The 17,713-nt window shown below is 40.9% G+C and overlaps 1 protein-coding gene across 1 annotated transcript in view; it reads right to left on the reverse strand.

Annotated features, from left to right (window-relative positions):
* The window catches only part of tdrd9 (tudor domain containing 9), a 139,370-nt gene that overhangs the window by 68,687 nt on the left and 52,970 nt on the right, over window positions 1–17,713 (reverse strand). Inside the window, 4 exon segments of the mRNA XM_060828974.1 lie at window positions 676–760; window positions 11,823–11,877; window positions 12,834–12,883; window positions 14,493–14,614. Coding sequence (XP_060684957.1) covers window positions 676–760; window positions 11,823–11,877; window positions 12,834–12,883; window positions 14,493–14,614 — 312 coding nt within the window.

Genomic DNA, 17,713 nt, shown 5'->3' on the forward strand with positions numbered 1-17,713 from the left:
GCTGGCAACATCTACATGATGTATGTGATGACATTCATCTGGAAAATACCTGAAGCAGTTTTAAAACAGTTAATAACTTTCTATCTTTTGGTTTATTTCAATGGTGTAAAAATTTGCAAGAAAATTAGCAACTCTGGGCTAATTGCTGTACATTCCCCTTGCCATGTCAGCAAGACCTACTTTCTGCAAGACTGACTGAACAGCAGTTTAGGCACAACTCAGAGTCATAGTTTCCAAACTGTTCCAACACACCTCGGATTTCATCAGGATTTGTTTCTATGATGTGCACAGTGCACCTCAAGCAAACCAGAACTTCAGAAAATGCATTTTCATGTCACTCTTAAGAATAAGATGTCTATCCACATTTTGTGATTGATCTGCAAGTACCTTCATTTAGCAAGATTGGCCAGCAGCTCATTATCTGAACTGAACATATTTATGGATCTCTACTGCTGTTGACTTATTTAACAATGAGAAGCTATTTTTATTCAAAATTCAGTACATTACTGCAATGTTTACCAGAAATAACTTAACTATAAAAAAAACATCTTGCTATTGCATTAGAAAAGATCAAGATGATTGCTAAACTCCTAATGAGTCACAAAAGCAAGTTAAGTATCACTGGAGAATTATTCAAATTAAGTGTTTTACAAGCACTTTCTATGATACTCTCACCTTTCTATAGCCAGGCACAGGGGTCAGGAATGCATTACTTTGTTCTTCTAAGGTCACACTTGAATGTAGTGGATATACATGTAGCCTACAATCAAAACATCATTTTTAGTTTTTTTTTAGTGATAAGAATGCTTTCTAAAAAAGGTTCTTAATTTCAATACATTCATACTTCTGAATTAAGAAATTAATAAAGTTATAAACTCATAGCTAGTTTTTATTTATTGCAGAAATTTGCAACAGCAGAATCTCAATATGTTGACAGGTGATTGGGAGACCATCTGATATTGTCCGCCCTTCCTGGACCTCTCCATCTCCATCAACGGTGACTGACTCAACACTGACATTTTCTACAAACCCAAAAACTCCCACAGCTACCTGGATTACACCTCTTCCCAACCTGCCTCCTACAAAAATGTTATCCCTTATTCCCAATTCCTCCACCTCTACCGCATCTGCTCCCAGGAGGACCAGTTCCATCACAGAACACACCAGATGGCCCACTTCTTCAAAGACCACAATTTCCCCTCCTACATGGTTGATGATGCCCTCTAGCATATCTCATCCATATCCTGCACGTCCGCCCTCGAACCCTACTCCTCCAACCGCAACAAGGACAGAATGCCCCGGTCCTCACCTTCACCCACCAACATCCAGATACATCGCATCTTCCTCTGTCATTTCCAGCACCTACAAACAGACCCCACCACCAGATATATATTTCCCTCCCCACCCCTATTTGCTTTCCATAAAGACCGTTCCCTCCACAACCACTCGTAAGGTCCATGCCCCCTAACAATCCACCTTCCCTACCCGGTACCTTCCCTTGCCACTGCAGGAATTGCAAAACCTACACTCACACCTCCCCCCTCATCTCCATCCAAGGCCCCAAAGGATCCTTCCACATCCATCAAAGTTTCACCTGCACTTCCACACATGTGATGTATTGTATCTGTTGCTCCCTATGCGGTCTCCTCTACATTGGGGAGCCAAGGTGCCTACTTGCAAAGCACTTCAGAGAAAATCTCCAGGACACCCACACCAATTAATGCCACTGCCCTGTGGTCGAACACTTCAACTCCCCCACCTACTCAGCCGAGGACATGAGGTCAATTCCTGGAATGGCAGGACTATCTTACGCTGAAAGATTGGAGCGACTGGACTTGTATACGCTTGAGTTTAGAAGGCTGAAAAGGGATCTGATTGAGACGTATAAGATTTTTGAAGGATTGGACACTCTGGAGGCAGGAAGCATGTTTCCGCTGATGGGTGAATCCCGAACCAGAGGACATAGTTTAAAAATAAGGGGTAGGCATTTAGAACAGAGTTGAGGAGAAACGTCTTCACCCAGAGAGTGGTGGGTGTATGGAATGCTCTGCCCCAGAAGGCTGTGGAAGCCAAGTCACTGGATACATTCAAGAAAGAGTTGCACACAGCTCTTAAGAATAGTGGAATCAAGGGTTATGGGGATAAGGTACGAATAGGACACTGATTGAGGATGATCAGCCATGATCATAATGAATGGTGGTGCTGTCTCGAAGGCAGAATGGCCTACTCCTACACCTATTGTCTACTTACATGCAGGTTCTGGGCCTCCTCCATTGCCACTCCCTTACCACCCAATGCCTGGAGGAAGAACACCTCATCTTCTACCTTGGGACCTTCCGAACCCCTGGCATCAATGTGGATTTCACCAGTTTTCTCATTTCCCCGCTCCCCACCTTACCAGAGTTCCAAACTTCCAACTCGGCACCACCCTCATGACCTATCCTACCTTTCCATCTTCCTTCCCACCTATCCACTCCACCGTTCTCTCTGACCTATCATCATTACCCCACCTCCATCCAACTATTGCACTGTCAGCTACCTTCTCCCCAGCCTCACCACCCTCTAATTTATCTCTCTCTATCCCGGAGACTCCCAGCTTCATTCCTGATGAAGGGCTTTTGCCCAACACGTCGATTTTCCTGCTCCTCGGATGCTGCCTAGCCTACTGTGCTTTTCCAGTAGCACATTCTTGACTCTAATCTCCAGTATCTGCAGTACTCACTTTTGCCTAGGTGATGGGGAGATTTCTATTTTACCCATTAAAAAGACTAAAATATAATGCAAGTGTAGCTAAATTTTCAACAATGTGACAAAAGATTTGCAAACAAACAATTGTTTGTTTACTGATACAGTAAAGTACTACAGAAAGAGCCAGGGTTGAAATTAGAGTTTGTAACTGCTTTTCAGGTAGCACAAACAAGATGAGCAGAGATGTCTCAACCAATGTTGAAAATTTCCTATCTCAGCAGCTAAATTTCACATGACTTTAGCTATTGCAACAAGATTTTTGCAGTATTATTTGCTGTAAGGCTTTGTGAGGTTTCTTGCATTTGTTTACACACACTACACAGTAACTATTTACACCTGACCCAATGGCATCCATCTGATTCTATCCCTATCTTACCACATAAAGTTCATAGAACTTGTCGCTCTAGAGGATATCGATTTAAATGACCAGTACCTCTTGCACCTCTGCCATCTTAATGGTCATGATGCATCCGGATGTGCCCTGGCATTTCTAAGCTGGCCTGCTCAGTTAAGAACATTTTCTGAGAACAGGAGGATGGCACCATGATCCTCTGACAGGCTCAGGGGTCAGTGCAGAGGAGAAGGGCTCTCTTGCTGTAAAAGCCACGTCACTAGACCTGGCAATCTAGTCTGAGGTTACCATCCAAGTCAGTGCCATCTGTGCACCAGGGTTCTATCTGCTATTGCATACACCTCCCAACAAGATTCAGTCTCTGAAATGCCTACCATTCCTTACTTCTTCCCTCAATTGCTCTCAACATTGCTAACGTCCCACACCACAAATCCTGAATGGCCTCTGTCTGAATATTCATTCCCTCAAAACACCTCACCTTTGTGCCAGATTTAAAAGCAGTTTAACCCACTTTCATTTCACCCAACCTTCCTTTTCTTTTATTACAGGAAAAAAGTCTACAGCAGGCTAGAAACAGCCAACTTGAGGCTCACTAATCATCTAGAAGGAAAGAACTCTGGCTTTCGCGAGACCGTAAATCCCAAAGTAACTCCACCGTCAGTATCACTCATTGCACACCATTTCTAACTACTGACTACAATGCTTTTGTTTGAATTGCACACACCACCAGCATCACCACCACCAATGTAGTGAAACGGCCCAATCCCAAAGAAGCTATCTCTTCGACCTCAGGAGTGCAGTGGTATTTTAGAGGCATCCAAACAGCAACATACTGGTTGGAATTTCAGCTTTACAAACAGAGTGCATAATCTCATTACAACAGCTCAGCAGCTGGCCAAAGAAGAAATGCCCCAGGCCGTTGGTATTTGGAGGACTAGTGAAGAACAGGCCCCTACTCAGTCCCAGGTAGGTGAGAAGCCCATAGTATCAGCCATCAGGAACCTTATCCACATGCAAAAGGAGGAACAGGAGCAGGCAGGGATGTGAAATACAATGGCCCACATTGTTCAAGCCGCAGCAGTGTAGATATGTTATACAGTCATGCAATACCTGACTGCCTTCAGGAACAGGTTGGCAGCTGCCCTGGAGAACCAGATCCAGCACACCTTCAGATCTCCTGGAGAGGTACACACACATCTGCGATTTCCTGCCCCAGACATTGGTTCTGAAGACCAAAGATATGCATCAATGCGGGGGTCCTGGCAAGCACTTCAAGTGCTCCTCCCTCACAAGGAGGGATTGCAGTGCAAAGGAAGCAATCAGCCAGAGAGGGTACCATACACAGGCCCCTCAGAAGTCTCTACACAGGACACACTTTATGTAATTGGATTCTTCATCTTGCCTGCGCCCTTGCAACTCTTAGAAGTTCACACTGAAGAGATTCTAACTTATCTGATAAGATGACCTTAGACATGTCTGGGCCAGCAGACATAAACCTCCTAAGCCAATGGACTCAACAGCCAAGCAAGCTCTCTTGACCTCAGTTGTAGAATCAGGAAGTACGTAGCTAAGTTGTAGTGGGAAGGAAGAAAGAGTGAACATACAGAAGATACTTGGGTTGCATGGATGACCATGCACTGCATATTATTTGACGTTTTGTCTCAAAATAGCACTGGTTTATATTTGGATGTTTGTCTTTCCACAGCCCTGAATGTAACTGTGCCAACATCATGCATTACTTCATGGTCACACAGGATGTAACACAGATTGATGTTTGTGTTGGCAGCCTGCTACAGCATCAAGGAACAAGAGAAACACAGTATTTACAGGGTAATGGATTTTAGAGAAACCACTGCCCTCTTCAGAGACCATCCCTATTCCTTCCCTGTCTCCAAATGGTATGAATGAGTCAGTGATATCTGTGACAGGAAGGTGCACAGCATATTGGAGGCCAATGTATTAGGAAAACCACTGGTCTATACAGTGTAATACTGCTTTTCTTTACAGCGGGCCTTACAGCCCCATTACACACAGGTCAAGTCAAGTATCCCCACCAATTCAGAATGTGGTCACTGCCAATTCCTTCCCCAATGTACAATCTTTGATATCCAACATGATGCAAGGGGACAATGAGCAACTTTTGACCAGCAGCTTCCAAACGTCAGCCTCTATGTGTTGTTAAACCCTCAACAATCCAAATCCCCTTCTTGTAAATGCAATGGGCTTCACACTTCCCCAGGGTCATACCAAACTCTTCCACATGAGCCCACACTGCACAATTTTCTCCTAGCTCCTGGCATGAGGAGACCTAGACAGACGATATAGACACCATGAGCGACCTAAGCAAACAGCAAGTGCCCAAACCCCTGACTGATGACTGTACATTGCCTTGACCACATTAACCCTATCCCACAGCCTGGCTGCTATAGAGCCTTGAAGCAGCCTTGGAACTGACAAATCCACTCCCAGACTGCAGAGGTACCAACTCCCTGACCAATAACACTCCAAACAGATACTAGTCTGCTGCCAACCTGCTGGAGTGGTATCAGAGAATGCCATTGACTTACTGTAATGGGAATCCATTGCAGGCCATTGCATAGACTTTGCTGAGGCCTGCATCCGCACTAAGCAGGCTGCCATGTCTCAAAGTCCAATGGAAGTAGTGTGTTTGCCATACAAACTGCAATCACATGCTCCAGATGCCAAATAGCACTGCCATACAGCAAGATGTAAACACCTTGACTGAGGAAAGCTAACCAGCAAGCTAAGTAGCCAAGTCATATGCTTGTTCTATCTAGCACAGCATGATGGTAGAAGTATCCAGGTAGGTGTCAAATATGCAAGTGCGAAAAGAGAAAGTAAGTAGCCTTTGCTGCAGCCTGGTCCAATCCATGAATTGGTTGCCTGGCCCTGCTTGCAAAGTACCCAGGAAGCTGCCTTTCAATACAATTTGCTAGTGCACCCTACAAATGAAGTCTTCCCAAGCAGTCTGCAAGTGTATGAGAGGTCACAAGATGGTCACGACAGGTTGACAAATGGCAATTTCCATGGACAACAGGAGGTGTGTGTGTATGTGTGTGTGTGTGTGTCTGGGTCATGGTGATGCTGTTTAGTCTAAAACAACAGAGGTTCTTCAGAGCAAGGGGCAAGCTTCAGAGCTGAGGGTCAAGTACCCCCTCTGATGTATATATGTGAATTTCTTCATGTCCAGTTAGTTTGCAAGTTATTGCTATGATCCTTAAAATTGCTCTCATGTTCTTTTTACATTTAAAACCTGGAAGAGATTTTCCTGCCACTGCTTTCTCACACATTCTCTTCACTTTCACAATATTGTTTTAAATTCCTCCTTGTACTTTTTATACTCCTTCATGAATTGTACGAGATTGAGACCTTAGTATCTGCCATAAGCTCTTACTTTCTTAATTCTAACCTTTATGGTACTTGACATTCAGGGTTCTCTGATCTTGGTCCCATTCTTATTTTTTTGAAAGAGTGCCTTGTAATCTCACTTTTTTTTTTCCTTGAATGCCTCCCACTGCTCTGATACAGTTTCATACAGTAGCTGCTTACAGTCCATTTGAGTAAAATCATGAGTCACCTTAGTAAAATTAACCTCTGCTCAGTTAAGACCTTGAATTTTAGGCCCATCTTTATCCTTTTCCATAACTATCATCAATTTAAGTGAATAATGGTCACTCATCTGCAATTACACATGACTGAATATGATTGTCCACCAAGGTAACTCCATGTCATTGGTCACAGGCTCCAGGTCATTGCGTGGTTTATTCATCTCAAGAAGATTAGAATACAAAAGCAACAACGTGCTTCTGAAACTTTATAAAGCTCTAGTTAGGCCTCATTTAGAATACTGTGTCCAATTTTGGGCCGCACACCTCAGGAAGGACATACTGATACTGCAGCATGTCCAGCAGAGATGCACACAGATGGTCCCTGGAATGGTAGGCCTAACATATGATGAACGGCTGAGGATCCTGGGATTTATTCACTGGAGTTTATTAGGTTGAGGGGAGATCTAATAGAAACTTACAAGATAATGCATGGCTTAGACAGATCATGATCTCATTGTTGATGCTATTGCCTCCTTCAAGAGTTTCAATGTTAATACATCTGTCTGCCCCGTTCATACCAAGAATCCATCTCAAAATAGCATTGATACTACTTCAAGGGCTTTGAGGCTGCATCTATACAAAGTATAAGTTTCAGAGTGAAACAAAGGAGGATGACTGCCTCATAAACAAGGATCTCAGCATCAGCATGGATGTCAGGGTCATATCGAAGTCTCAATCTTAGGAATCCAAAGGCAACACTCTCAGATACGATGTGGCATTCGATCTCTGCATTGACATCAGTGTTAGATGAAATGGGTCTTCCCAGGTAGGGGAAAGATTCCATATTTGAGAGGATTTCTCCGTTAATCTTAAGGGGCGGGTGGACTGGAACTTGACCTGGAGTGGCTTAATAAAGGATTGCAGTCTATTAATTTCAGTGCATTCCTCAAGGTGTTAAGTAAGGTTTGAGGATTCTGTTCCAAAAACACAAATGACATGGTCATCTGCATATTGTAGCTCCACAAATGATAATTTCTCTCAAGATTCAACTGGTTGAGGAGGCTGAAAGGTTTCCCATCCATCCTGTGGACAAGGTCCACATCACAGGAAACGTGTTTTTGACAAGATGAAAAATGGTGGCAAAGAAGATAGAGAAAATGATGGCGGCCATTACCCATCCCTATGTGACTATGTCTTGACCTCAAAGAATTCTGTCATATTCCGTCAGTGAGGACCATCACTGACATTGCCATGGAAGAGAGAGGATATTGATGAGTTTCACTGGACTGCTGGTCTTTGACAGGATCTTCCATAGCATTTCCTGATTGACTGGGTCAAGAGCCATGGTTCGATTGAAGGAGGCCATGTAGAGCGGTTGGTGCTGTTCCTGCCATGTCTCTTGGAGTTGCTGAACACGGAACATTATGGTCATAGTTCCATGGAGTAGTCAGAAGTGCTCCGCACTGACTTTCAGGAAGAATTTCCTCAAAGTTTGGGAAAAGGCACCGAACATTCTCACTGATTGGGAATAGGGAAATTCTGCGGGTTGTTTCCACAGTCTACTTTGTCTCCTTCTTGAAGACAGTGGCTACGACAGCATCCCCAAGATCAGGGATTTTTTCTCTGTCCAAGATTTTTATCAGCATTTAATCGAAATGACAGGTAAGCTCTGCTTCATCAATGAAATCCTGTCCACTTTGATGGCTTTTCCATTCTTCACGTGTTTAGTGGTGGCTTTGATTTCTGCCACATTATGGGATTTGGGGGATTTCCTCAAACATGTCCTCATCTGCCAGTGCAATGTGGTTTACAAGTTCTTTGAAGTGTCCTTTTCATCTAAGGCTGATGTTTTCTCTCAAAAGTCTCAAAATACCAGTTTGAGGCCAAGTGTTTTGGGTCCTTATATTGTCTTGGTGGCACTAAAAAAGCCCCAGGTGTTATGCTCGTCAGCTAGGAGTTGCAGCTCCTTTGCTTTCTCAATCCACCACTGGTCCTCTATTTCTTCTTTCTAATGGCATCTTTGCTGTTTGATGAGTTTTCCTCTTTGTATTTGGCAAAATGATATCACCAGTGAAGCAAAGAGCTTTTCTCTTCTTGTCGATGGCCTCTTAGATCATGTTGTCATTCTCATCAAACCAGTCTTGGTATTTACTGCTTAGTAGCTGATGGCTTCTTCACTGAATGAGACGATTACAGTCTTCAGCTCTTTCCAGATTACCTTTATTCTATTGAAATCAATTCTGGAGATTTTAGTGAAGACATTGTTGGAAGTTCACTACTCTGCTTCGTTCGTGAAGTGGCTCAACATTGAGCTTCTCTTCTGAATTATTTCTGTTTTCAGCCACTTCTAGTGGCATTTAATAGACATACAGGAACAGATGAGTTGGGGTCATCTGCACTGGTCTTCAGGCGAAAGCAAGTACTGCAGATGCTGGAGATCAAAGTTGAGAGTGTGGCGCTGAAAAAGAGCAGCAGGTCAGACAGCATCCGCACAGCAGGAATATCGATGTTTCGGGCAAAAGCCCTTCATCACTTTGGTAATGAGAACATTCGTTTTGCCTTGGGACTGAATGACGATGTAGTAGATCATGTGCCAGTGTTCTGATCAAGACTGCATCCAAGTAGTCTTGGACTAGTATTCTTGATGACCAGCTAGCATACTGCACAGTTGTTAAGTAGGAGAATCCCTTTGGAGTTGTAATTTCTGACTCCTTTCCAATCCTGGCACTGAAGTTCTGGAGGAGGGAAATTTTATCCTCCTCAGGAAGCTGGCAAGTATGGTGTCAGATGTTGGTATGATATCCAAGTTGAATCTTACCTTAGTAAAGTTAGCTTTTACTCAGTTTAGAACTTTGATTCTGGCCCATCCCTATTCAGACCTATTTCCTCCTTGAATGCAGTGGGAGACTGCTGTAACAGTCTTATCTACAAGTAGCTGCTCAATTAATTTGAGCCAATTCATACCTTATGTTAGTAAAATCAGCTTTTGCTCAGTTTAGAACTTTGAGTCTCGGCCCACCCTTAACCTTTTCTATAACTATTGCCAATCTAAGTGAATTATGGTGACTAAACCTACTCAATTAATATTTGGATAAGTAAAATCCCCATAACATGACTGGCTTATTACTCATACCCTTTCTTATACTTGACTGTTTTGGAGGCCAGGAGTACACACCGAAGTGTGCTTGCCCATTTTGGCTTTTTTTACTTCTAATAATATGACTAATGTATGTTCCTTTCAAGATATCACTCTCCTCATGGCTATAACTGATTTCTTGATCGATACTGCAAACTCCTCTCCTCTTCTGTCCCCCGCTCTATCTCATTTGAGTATCATGCAATCAGGAATGGTGAATTGCCAATCTTTAATAAGAATACAAGCAACAGGTGTATGCCATTCAACTCCTCAAGCCTGTCCCACCATTCTGTCAAATTATAGCTCATCTGCCCATGCATTAACTTTGCCATTTCTCATAGTCTTTAATTCCTGATATTTCAAAAATCTACTGATGTCTTTGTTAAATACTTTGTGATCTAGCCTCCCCAACTCTCAGGATCAAGAATTCAAATAGACATTACCCTCAGAAAAGAAGCATCTTTAAATAAATGTCCCCTTATTCTTTATCTGTGTTTCCTAGTTCAAGGTTCCTCAACTGGGGAGAAAAGCATCTTCACAATATTTGTCAACCCCCCTCAGAATCTTGTGTGTTTCAATAAGGTCACCTCTTATTCTGCTAAACTTCCATAATAACAGTCCAGCCATTTTTGATAAGTCAACCTCTTCATCTCAGGAACCAGCCTAGTGAATTTCTTATGAAGTGCCACCAACGCCTGTATTTTCTCTCTCAAATATAGCAACTAAAACTGTACACCTATGTGCGACCTCACCAAAAGCCTGCACAGCTGCAACAGAACTTCCCACTTTTAACCTCCAACTGCCCAGCAATAATGCCATTTCAATCAAATGTTATAGCTTCATGCTAACATTCTGTTTCTTGAACAATTGCACTCAAATCCCTCTGCTGAACTTTTTGGAGTCACGTTATCATTTAAATAATAGTCTGGCTTTGATTCCAAAAATAGTTTGCAAATTAAATGTATTCAAGGGATACCCTCACTACCCATTTGGTCCCATTCATTTGTCTGGTGGTCACCTATTCCCTCTATGCCTGCACTTAAGTTGTAAGGTCATCACATGGGCTATCAATGAACCTCCCAACTCATGAATGCTTCCCCCACTCCGACTCAAGTTCCAAAACTCAGGGCTTGGGTTGCTCCAGATAGAGGTACCTCCTGCACACATAGTTATTTAGGAGCTCTCCAGACCTAGCTTAATTGAGCAGAATATAGACCTTTGCTTTTATTGTACCCTTACTCTTACTTAAGTATAGACAAAAAAATCTTATTCTCCATCATGTCAGACAAACAACTAGAACCACTAAACTCTACATTAAATTAACAACCTCTGTCAAAGTGCCATGTACAAACCATAATATTGCTGATAGGTAAATGTTGACACTGGTATTTAACATATACACATGGTGATGGAACTCTGACTGGTTGTACTTGATTACTTACTATTTATTAAAAATGCTAAGTTGCTTGCAACATTCTTTTCAAAACACACATTTTTAATGAGCATTTAGAGTATTTGTTTTTTTAAAATGCACCTTCTTTTGAAGGAAGAATTCATATTACAAGAGATTTCCTGAAAAAACTGCATGTTATGGACAAAACAGAATACAAATTGCATTAATTGCTGTCTAAGAGCGAGAACAATGTAACAGGCTGAATAGCATCATCCAGTATTGTAAAGTATTGACATTTTGACAATCCCAGTTTATTAACTTGAAAACTCTCCAGAAATAATTCAAGTAATAAGTTGCAACAGTGGGCTTATTAGGAAAGACTGGACTGCTCAATTACAGTGGAAAATGTACCAACTTTCAAATTCAACAAAATTACACAAACTGTTTTTTAGTGAATCAGATTTATGGTAACATGCTTTTATATACAGCTGTGAAGGGAGAAAAACTGTTCAAGCGACCTCAATGGCAGGAGGAAAGCAGATGCTGAGCAACCAGGAGTCAGTAAACCAATACATTATCAAAGAATTTGCTCTCTTGCATTGTACATCAATAACAATGCCATACCTCTTCTGAACCATGGAGGTGAGGACTTCATGCAGGTAATTTATTTCTGCCAGGCCTAAAGATAGGACACATTAGAGGTGAAGACAGACAAAGTATCTGGGAGAAAATGCATTAACGCAAAATCTGAACAAAGTATATATCCTAATTGTAGCTATATTGTATATCTGACATCTACGTACAAGAAAACAAAAACAAAATCACTTTAAATTTGCAAAGTAATTTGCAGCACTTTTGATTTTGAAAAGATATTTAAGACTTAATATTACAAAGGCCTTTACAGAGTAATTACAGAGATCCAAAAAATGAAACCACATTACAACTACACCATATTAATAAGAAAACACCTATTTTCTCACCACTTTAACTAGGAAAACCAAGATTTTGATGATGATGGTCTACTTTTGGGAGCTGTAACACCTATTTCCCCCCCCCCCCCTATAATTACTCGTCATGGTATGTTAAATCATATTAAAATGGATCTCCAGTGTACTTACAGCACAAAACAGAGCCAAGTTAGACCAGGAAAGTTTGCAATTTCTGCTACTACAAATATTCTATTTAGTAAGTCAAGAGCAAGTCTGCACTTAAAATAACTCTAACAACAACCACAAGCCAAAGATTGGGCAAATATCAGTGATGCTGCTTTGAGTTTTTAGGTATTATAATGAATACTAAGGTATTCTCACACTCTTGGAAAGCAGTGCAAGGCACTAACTTAATGAGGTTCTGTTCAAATCAGAAAAACAACAGCCATGTCACATTTTCTTGATGTTACAGAACAAGTTATTTGTTGAGTAGCTGCCTTCATGCTGCTCTGTTAGTTCTGAGTTACACTGAGCCTGGAAGTAAGAGATGGATTTTCATGATGCAAGGTCTTCTGCTCACATAGTCGACTAGTTTCACCAGTTTGACTGAAACGACTAAATCCGAGCTGAACATGTTAACTGAAATATGTTTGGCACCCTTGTTCAAATTATATTGTTGAACATTAGAACAATTTTTAAACATTACCTGGCAAAAATACCAATACGCTGCCACGGTTCAAGCTCATTCCTGTTGATCTGTTAAAATCAGAGTTAACAAAATTGTATGAAAATTTGCTTCAACATTAACTTTATCATGAAATGCTTACTTAATTTTGGGGGAAACACAAGTACAACACTTAAAATACTGCATAAAGTCCTACAGTACGGAAACAGATCCTTCAGTCGAACTCGTCCATGCTGACCAGGTTTCCCAAATTAAATTAGTCCCATTTACCTGCATTTGGCCCCATCCCTCTAAACCCTTCCTATTCATGTTCCTGTCCAAATGTCTTTTAAATGGTGTAACTATACTGCATCTACCATATCCTCTGGCAGTTCATTCCATAACTGGACCACCCTCTATGAAAAAGGTATCCCTCAGGTCCCTTTTAAATTTTTCTCCTCTCGCCTTAAAAAGAGTTTTGAACTCCCTTACCGTAGGCAAAAGAGCTTTGCTACACACCTGATCTATGCTCCTCATGATTTTATAATCCTCCTTAAGGCCACCCCTCAAACCTCTACACTACTGTGAGAAACGTCCCAATCTATCCAGCCTCTCCTTATAACTTCAACCGTCCAGTCCCAAGTTTGAAAAAATTCAACTACGAGCAGAAATATTTGGGAGATCTTTTCCAGTCTCAATACAAACACAATCGATAATGTTCAGAACACTAACATTGTTAAGTAACTGATATAGATATACAACAGAAGACAAAAAGGTTACCCCAACCCCTTCAAATTTTTAACATCTTACATTGTCCAAATCAATGTGTCAGCAAAGTACCTCAGCTGTCACAATTACTGACCTGAAAATGCAACCAAAAGGGATGGAAGGAAAAATTGCCAAAGTGTACTCAAGATTTCCAGGTGTACAAATAATGCGGTGAGGGGTACCTTGCTGCCAACTTGAACTCAGTAAAGTTACTGTGTGTCACATTCATTTTTAAAAATCTGTGTCTTTTTGTAGAACAATCAATAGTGGGAAGCAGTCCATTTTTCCACATTTTAGCACTAAAACTATGATGCTCTGTGATTGCCTGCTGTGATCTTTTGGGATAATTTACATTGTAACTTTGTTATTGAGTGATAAATGTAAAACCAGCAACATCATATCAGATGTTTGTTTATGCCTCTGCCAGCCATTATGGAAAGAAAATTTGGAGACACATACTGGGGATCCAATTCAATATCACACTTTAGACATTATGCCTTTAAATTCCAATAAAGATTATGATTCTCTGCAAAATGTTAAAGCACCTAGCAAAGCACTGAAACTCATTTACAAAGAGGTGAGAAAATTGCTGAAAATTACCTTATAATTCTTAATTAGAACAGTAAGTTATTAATAAGACACAAAAAAAATCACCATGCCTCTGCACCTTTTAAACTGACAACTAGATGACAAAACATTTTGACTTCCTTAATATCACAGGTATAGCAGTGATGCAGCCTGACTACCGTACTATCCATGTTCCATACATTTTTCTTATATCTAACCAGGAGGAGTTGTGACTACATTCAGTGTATAGTAGTTGGTTCAGTCCTTCTTTGGCCACTGGTCCGATCAGCACAAAATACGAAGTCTCATCTACTTGTTGTTTTGTCCCTGATAATGAGATTATGGTATTTCAAATTAACATGTAACTCTTTGTTTGTCACTTACCCATTTTCTTTATTTTCTAGCTCATCAAAGTAGAGGATCAGAGTTACTGCTGTGTTATAGACTTCAGGCAGGATTTTTGGTTCATTACAAAATGAAGGTGAAATCTAGGAATTAAACAGAATAAAACAATCATTCCATATCTAGAAAGCACTAACAAAGCAACGCAAGAAAACTTCTTTTAATAAAATAAATTCATGAGATGTAGACATTACTGGAAAAACTATTACTTATTTATCGCACATCCCCAATTTCTCTTGAAAAAGTGGTAGCAATTTTGGTCTAAAATCGATGCAGTTTGCCAGTTTATTTCAAAGTCAACTGTAAAGCACATTAGGATGGTAATAAAGACAAGGTTAAGACAGAGCAAATAAGGATGACAATTGCATTTTCCCGAAAGGACATCAGCGAACCAGTTTGCTATAAATAATAATTTGACAGTCTCAAGGCCCTATAATGATCTGAATTTTTATTTGCTGATCACATTTAAGCTGTATACAAATGATCAAATTGACATTATGGCATAACTTTCTCTGCAATATCATTCCATACAATCCAGTGATACAATCATTACATGACAATACTACCTTAGAATACACAACTCAATGCCAAATTACATTTAAAGGTTCATTATCTGCAATTTTCTACTTTTCCTTGAGTTAACATTTCCAAACAAGAATCTGATGCACAACTATCCATGATCCTTAATACTTCTCTTCCAAGTGGCTCGGATTTATGCTTTATGCAGATTTATTAACGTCTGCTTCTGTCCTCATCTGATGATAACATGTGGAAAATGCTGCAAAGTTCAAAGGATTGCAGTCAGGTGCAGGAACCATTGCAAGGCCACTAAGGTGAACTTTAGATACTCAACTATTACCATAGCCAAGATCCCAAATAGCAGCCAAAATCATTTTTAAGCAAATTACAACAGTTGATAGTCCAGGTGATCCCTCCCTTTATTCATGACTAATTTTGCTCATGGACCTCCTGTGAAAGTTCATGATCATGATCAAGCTACAAAGATTGCCATATCTGGCTAAATTGCCTCTTCCCAATCTAAAGCCTTTATACTTTTTCCCAACTACAATGGTGGTGTGCCATAAGGATCAATGCTGGGACCATTGCTTTTAGTCATTTACATAAACAATTTGAATGTGAACATAGGAGGTATAGTTAGTAAGTCTGCAGATGACACCAAAATTGGAGCTGCAGTGGACAGCAAAGAAGGTTACCACAGAGCACACAACACCTCATTTGTGATGAAGGGCTTTCACCCAAAACATCAATTTTCCTGTTCCTCGGATGCTGCCTGACCTGCTGTGCTTTTCAAGCACCACTCTAATCTTGACTCTGATCTCCAGCATCTGCAGTTCTCACTTTTGCCTAGGATCTTGATCAGATCGGCCAATGGGCTGAGGAGTGGCAGAGTGGCAAATTTGATTTAGATAAATCTGAGGTGCTGTGTTTCGGAAAGGCAAATCATGGCAGGACTTGTACACTTAATGGAAAGGTCCTAGCGAGTGTTGCTGAGCAAAGAGACCTTGGAGTGTAGGTTCATGGCTCCTTGAAAGTGAATTGCAGGTATGGAGAATAGTCAAGGCTGCAGTTGGTATGCTTGCCTTAACTGGTTAGTGCATTGACGACAGGACATTGATTAGGGTACTTTGGAATACTGAGTGCAAATCTGGTTTCCTGGCTATAGGGAAGATATTGTGAAACTTGAAAGGGTTCAGAAAAGATTTACAAGGATGTTGCTAGGGTTGGAGGGTTTGAGCTATAGGGAGAGGCTGAATAGGCTGGGGCTATTTTTCATGGAGCGTCAGAGGCTAAGGGGTCACTATGTAGACGTCTATAAAATCATGAGGAGCATGGATAGGGTGAATTTTCCCCGGGATGGGGGAGTCTAAAACTAGACGGCAAAGGCTTAAGGTGAGAGGGGAAAGATTTAAAAAGAGACCTAAGGGGCAATATTTTCATGCAGAGAATGGTGCATGTCTCAAACTAACAGCCAGAGGAAGTGGTATATGCTGGTACAATAACAACATTTAAAAAGTTACCTGGATAAGTATATGAATAGGGAGGGTTTAGAGGGATATGGGCCAAATGTTGGCAAATGGGACTAGATTAATTTAGGATATCTGGTCAGCATAGACGAGTTGGACCGAAATGTCTGTTTCCATGCTGTGCAACTATGTTTAATGTTTACATGACTCCGTTTTTTTTACTCAAGCTCGAGATATTTCTCCTCAACTGACATTATTCAAATCCATGACAGACAGACATGACCATCTTTGCTTCATATACGGACCTTAGTTCTCAACCCTCTTCGTATATCAAAGGGGTGCCTCATCCTCGCTACTTATACTTTAAGAGACAACAATTTCTAATCAATTTCTTCTCCTAGATTGGAAGAGGCAACAAACACAAGTTGAATAATGAAAGCAAAACTTGTGGATGCCGGAGACCTGAAATAAATACACAAAGCGCTCAAGAAACAATGCAGGTCTAGCAGCAACAGTGGAGAGAAAAACCATGTAGAAAACAAAGAAAGGGAAAAAAGACGTTCCGTGATTGGCCAATAAATACATCAGCTTTAGCCAGATGATGCACATTGATGTGATCCCCTCTAAATGTCAATACACACACACACTTTTAACACTTGTTATATCTCACTGGAACTGTGTACTGGAAATCAAGGCCAACAATTTCCTAACTAATCACTAGTTAAAGCTTTTATGAGAAGTACACAAAACTCCCCAACTTATATGTTTTTTACACCCTGATCGACAGAAAGCATGGACCAGCTTTCTGTACTTAAGAATTACTTTTGGAAAAGTAATGAAAAGATGGAACACTAGGTAAACAATTATGAACTACTGACATGTGTCTCTCCCTGTTAGAATTTTAACACTTCCCTTATACACACGTGAACAAACACAAAAATAAAATATTGCTATTAAGGGTCAAGGGGAAATCGGAGAAGGAAGATCAATGCCCCTTGTCCACAAGGTTGTTGGGGTGATCATTTTAACTTGCCAGGACCTGCTGTCTGTCGATTTCTCTCAGCATTAGAGATATTCGGGAAAAGACATTTGGGGCCCATCAAGTCTGCGTACATCAAAAACAACTACCTAACTATTCTATTCCCATTGTCCAGCACTTGGCCCAGAGCTTTGTGCGCACTGACATCACAAACGCACATC

The sequence above is a fragment of the Hemiscyllium ocellatum genome, chromosome 8, assembly GCF_020745735.1.
Source record: "Hemiscyllium ocellatum isolate sHemOce1 chromosome 8, sHemOce1.pat.X.cur, whole genome shotgun sequence".
In the NCBI taxonomy this organism is placed as follows: Eukaryota; Metazoa; Chordata; class Chondrichthyes; order Orectolobiformes; family Hemiscylliidae; genus Hemiscyllium; species Hemiscyllium ocellatum.